The sequence below is a fragment of the Primulina eburnea genome, chromosome 4 (genome assembly GCF_022965805.1).
Source record: "Primulina eburnea isolate SZY01 chromosome 4, ASM2296580v1, whole genome shotgun sequence".
In the NCBI taxonomy this organism is placed as follows: domain Eukaryota; kingdom Viridiplantae; phylum Streptophyta; class Magnoliopsida; order Lamiales; family Gesneriaceae; genus Primulina; species Primulina eburnea.
This window is the reverse complement of record NC_133104.1, coordinates 9,046,797-9,052,130: the sequence shown is the minus strand read 5'-3', so window position 1 is coordinate 9,052,130 and position 5,334 is coordinate 9,046,797. Positions and strand designations below refer to the sequence as shown.

At 39.1% G+C, this 5,334-nt stretch overlaps 1 protein-coding gene across 1 annotated transcript; it reads left to right on the top strand.

Annotated features, from left to right (window-relative positions):
- The first annotated feature begins 4,330 nt into the window (after window positions 1-4,330).
- LOC140830067 (uncharacterized) lies at window positions 4,331-4,846 on the top strand. The gene has a single exon (XM_073193349.1). The coding sequence runs from the start codon at window positions 4,331-4,333 to the stop codon at window positions 4,844-4,846; it is 516 nt and encodes a 171-aa protein (XP_073049450.1).
- Window positions 4,847-5,334: the final 488 nt, after the last annotated feature.

Below are 5,334 nucleotides of genomic sequence, written 5' to 3'. Positions count from 1 at the left end.
TTTTAAGTTACTTTTGGAAGACTTTATGGGCTAAACTTGGTACAAAATTGTTGTTTTCTACTACTTGTCATCCTCAAACGGATGGGCAAACTGAAGTTGTTAATAGGACGTTAGGAAAACTTTTGCGTGCTATTCTTAAAAAGAACTTAAAGAATTGGGATAACTGTTTGCCTTTTGTTGAATTTGCTTATATCGTTTGCGTGCATCGTACTACAAATTATTCGCCATTTGAAATTGTTTTTGGTTTTAATCCTTTGACTCCATTGGATTTGATGTCTTTACCTGTGAGTGAAAGGCTAAATATGGATGGCAAGAAGAAAGCTGAATTTGTTAGGGGGTTGCATGAAAAGGTCAAGGCCAACATTGAGAAGAGAAATGAGCAATATGCCAAGCAAGCCAACAAAGGGAAGAAGAAGGTGATATTTGAGAAGGGAGATTGGGTGTGGCTACACTTGAGGAAGGAAAGGTTTCCGGAGAAGCGACGTTCAAAGCTACTACCTAGGGGCGATGGACCATTTCAAGTCCTTGAAATGATCAATGACAATGCCTACAAACTCGATTTACCAGGTGAGTATAACGTCAGTTCTACTTTCAATGTTAGTGACTTGTCGTTGTTTGATGTAGGTGATGAGCAAGATTTGGGGACAAATCCCTTTCAAGAAGGGGAGGATGATGTGAACACGGGTGGTCAAGCCCCAAGGAAAGCATGGGATCCTTTGCAGTTGTCGGACTGACCAATCACGAGGGGACGCCTAAAGAAGTTCAAGGAGGCATTACAAGGGGTCATGAGCAAGCATGAAGGGGTCGTGATGCATGGGAGTATGTTGGGAGGCCAAAGGAATATTATTCAAGCATTATTGAATCAGGCCGAGTCTACACGGATGTGCACACGGACCTGCACATGGGGTCCGTGTCCTTTACAGCCAAGGATGAAGAATTCCAGTGTCTACACGGACCCAAGCACGGACCAGTACACGGGGTCCGTGTCCTATGATATTTGCGAAGACAGTGTCTACACGGACCCATACACGGAGGTGGGCACGGGGTCCATGTCCATTGTTTCCAGCTGAAGTTTATTTCCCGAGTGTACACATACCCAGTCTGAGCCGGCTGCGCGAAAAAAGTTTCCTTTCTAGAGTTTTATTATTTTGGGAGACTAGATTTTGATATCTTTTGTTATTAAAACATATTTTGGACGAAATTTTGAACACAATTCAGAGTATTATTGATTGAATATCAAACTTTGAGATTTTTCTCTCAACTATTCAAAGCTTCGCTTTGTAACAAAAAAAAAATCAAACTTATCAAAGTTTTCAACTTTGTGGCGTTTGTCGATCGTTCTTGTGCGGAATGTCTTAGACTAGTTCTTCGAAGGTTCGTTCTAATCGCGATTGTTTATTCCGTGTTTATTTGTTGCTAAAATTTTCATAGTTTAGAAGTTAATATCACAACACACACTTGATTCAAAAGATCGGGACAACACAACGATGCTTTGTTCGATATTAAATTGAGGGCGCGATTCAATTTTAATCGTGTTTGCTTTTATTCGTACAAAGATTAACATCAGAAGGGGTCAACCGAGACACGAAATGAGATTGTATGTGACGAATTATGTGCGAGGACAGTACCCCTGGTGCATATGCGCGTCACTGATGTGCGCATATGCGTGAGGCTGGCAGAGGACCTCGCGTATATGCACGAGATAGGGCACGCATATGCGCGAGGAGGTGCATTGACGAATGCTATGTCCAGAGAACCTCACGTATAAGCACGACGATGGTGCGTTCATATGCGCGAGATGCTGAAATGAAGAGTGCCGAGACCAGTAAGTCTCGCGCATATACGCCGGTTGAGGTCACGCATATGCGCGAGACGTGTTGTGTTAAGGTGAAGCCATTTGCCCCTTACATCCAAGATATATATATATATATATATATATATATATATATATATATATGTATATATAAATTGTACTTCATTCCTTCATTATTCAGCAACAAGCACCGGATCAAAGAAATGTTATCGTATGAGATTTTTATCGATTTTCCATGCTATATGTGATATAGAATATACAGATTTGGTATTGACATTATGTGTTGATTGATTATGAGATGTTAAGATGGGCCGTATCTTGTTTATATTGCCGGTATATCAAGATTTCTTTGTTATGCCGTCGAAATGTATCAAGATTGCATATTGATATTCTTACGTTGAGTTGGAGGTTGATATAGTGCGTATCAAACATGTTATTTCAGATTTGTATTGAAGGTTTTGAAGATTGACATTGATTTCATCCAACCAAACATCGAGAAAAGAAAGGCATAAATCAATGTTGAACTAGGAGATACGACTCGAGTCAGATTGGACTGAAGTTTCCCAAAACCACATACTAGATTGTTTATGCTTTGATATGTGTGTATTTGTCTATTGAGTTATATAAATGCACTTGAGATAGATGAGTCATTGGCAGAGTTTCCAAGTTACTGGATGTTCGGTAGTATCGATGTGCGTAGGAGAATATCGACTCCTATTGTAGATATTCGATACAGAGAGGACCGAAGTCTGGGAATATACTTACCGCCACCCCGATTGAGAGAGTAGGTGGGAGATTTGTTATGTCTTATTCACATTGGGATCCCTAGACTTAGATATGAGTCGAGTCAAATAGTTTTATCTATATTCACTAATGTGTCATAAATTATGATTCATGTTCTTTGATACATGGTTTATGCTTTTGTATATGATTTTATGCATTGCATGTATACATGTTTTATACTGGGATTTATTCTCACCGGAGTTTCCGGCTGTTGTCGTGTTTGTATGTGTGCATGGAAACAGGTGGGACATGATCAGTACCGAGAAGAGCTTGAACGAGTGATGATTAGCATGGTGATCCGGGCTTAGATATGAAACTGATGGTTTATTCCTAGACTTGTAGTGATGAGAAACAAACACTAGTTATGTGATTTTTATTTAGAATAAATTGTACGTTGATCATGTGTTGTAGATTTTACCTTTGATCTTGTACAATAAAGAAATCAAATTTGTTTTATGTTAGTATACATTTTTGTTAGTAATGTTTGATATTATGAATTTTTTTATCAAAGTATTTTACTTAATTGATCCAATTAGTCCCAAAGAACGATTAAGAAGATGAGTTAGCAACCGGGTCCCCACAAATATCTGGAAACCCGTTTGATGATTTCTGTTTTAAAGCAAAGTATATTCTTGATTTCTGATAGCAGTTTTTGAAGCACTGAAACTTAGTGAACTAATGAGAGGAATATATATTCTGAACATTACTGATTACTGGCCTCACCCTTTAGAGGAGAGAACATATAGGGGACCGATATCAGTTTAGCCATGAAATTCATGAACGTGCTCAATACTTATTTGTTAAATTTCTTAATACCGATTACTGAATACTGAATATTGAATACTGATTTCTTTTATGAAAATAAGAATTTCTGTATATTATTCATATTACTGTTTCTGTATGAAAATGATTTCGAAAACTGGGATTTATTCTCGCCCCTGCTTACTGAGTGATATATCACTCACCCACCAAACCCATCTCAGATAAGAACGAGGAAGAGTTGTTAAAAGAAGAGGAGCAACTTCAGTTTTGGGGATGGTGATGAAGATCGTTGTTCTTAGTTCTGATTTATATTTTATATTCCGCTGTATCTGTTCAGACATTGTATTTTCTGGTTTTACATTTCCGCTGTAAAACATTTATCATGGAGTTTGTATCAGAAAATGATTATTATGAATAAAAGACTTGTTTCTGAATTTTGTACTTCTGAGACTTGTTGTTTTCGAATGTAAATTGGAGAGCAACGCCGGTGTCAACTAACCCCCGTCCCGGGGCGTGACAAACTCTCTTGGAACCTATGCACCCACTATCATGGTTGATGATACCTTGAAAATGCATCGGTTCAAGCGTGGTCTGAATAGCCGTATCCAGTCAGCTTTAGCATATTACCCACCCACGAGCTTTGCTGATCTAATGGGCACAGCAATAAGAGCCGAGACATACATCAAGCGCCAGGAGGATGAGAACAATAATAAGCGACCTCCTTCTGGACAATCTTTTCAAGGCAAACAGCCATTCAAAAGACCAAATCAGTCCAGTGGGTCATTCAAAGGCGCTTCGTCCATTCCAACCTACCAAGAGGCCAAGATGTGCCCAATCTGAAATAATCACCATTCTGAGGAATGCTGAAGGAAGACTGGTGCATGCTTCAATTGTGGGAAGTTGGGACATCGAATTTATGATTGTCCCGAGCCTAGGAAAGGGACATGGTCAAATACTGATACTAATCCCAACATGCCGAAGGAAAATAAGCCTAACGCTCGTGTGTTTGCAATAACTCAGAAAGATGCAGATGACTCAAATGATGTCATGGCAGGTATCATTCTAATCAATGAAATGCCAGCTTATGTATTGTTTGATTGTGGCGTCACTTATTCATTTATATCTAAAAGGTTCACTAAGAAATTAAGGTCTATACCTGAGATACTTGTCGAACCTTTTAGCGTAGCAACTCCTACTAGTAAGAAAATTGAAACACATAGAGTTCACAGAGATTGTAAGATCTGTATCAATGAGCACCTATTTCAAGCTGAATTGATTCAACTAAACATGGTAGAGTTCGAAGCCATTCTGGGAATGAATTGGCTATCAAAGAATCACGCAATTGTAGATTGGCGCTTGAAGAACGTCAAACTAAGGGCTCCAAACCAAGAAGAAATCGTTTACTATGGAGAAGTCAAGAAACAAGAATCCTTACTATCTGCTTCCCAGACTTGGAAAGCCACGAAAAATGGAGAAGAATTTACCTAGCTATGTTAAGCGAGGTAAAGGAAGAAACCATACTTGCACTAGAAGAAATTCCGGTAGTACAAGAGTTTTCGGATGCCTTCCCTGAAGAACTCTCTGGGACAATCCCCGACCGCGAAGTGGAATTTGAGATTAATTTAGTACCCAATGCTACAAGAAATCTCAAAAGCACCGTATCGAATGGCCCCAGCAGAATTGAAAGAAATCAAAGAACAACTTCAAGAATTGTTGGATAAGAAGCAAATCCGACCAAGCGCATCTCCGTGGGGAGCTCTTGTCATATTTGTGAAGAAAGAGGAGGGAAGCATGAGATTGTGTATTGATTACAGGGAATTGAATAAAATCACAGTCAAGAATAAGTACTCGCTTCCAAGGATAGATGACTTGTTTGACCAACTCAAAGGAGCTACAGTCTTCTCCAAGCTCGACTTAAGGTCAGGCTACCAACAACTAAAGGTCAAAATAGACGATATTCCGAAGACAGCCTTCAA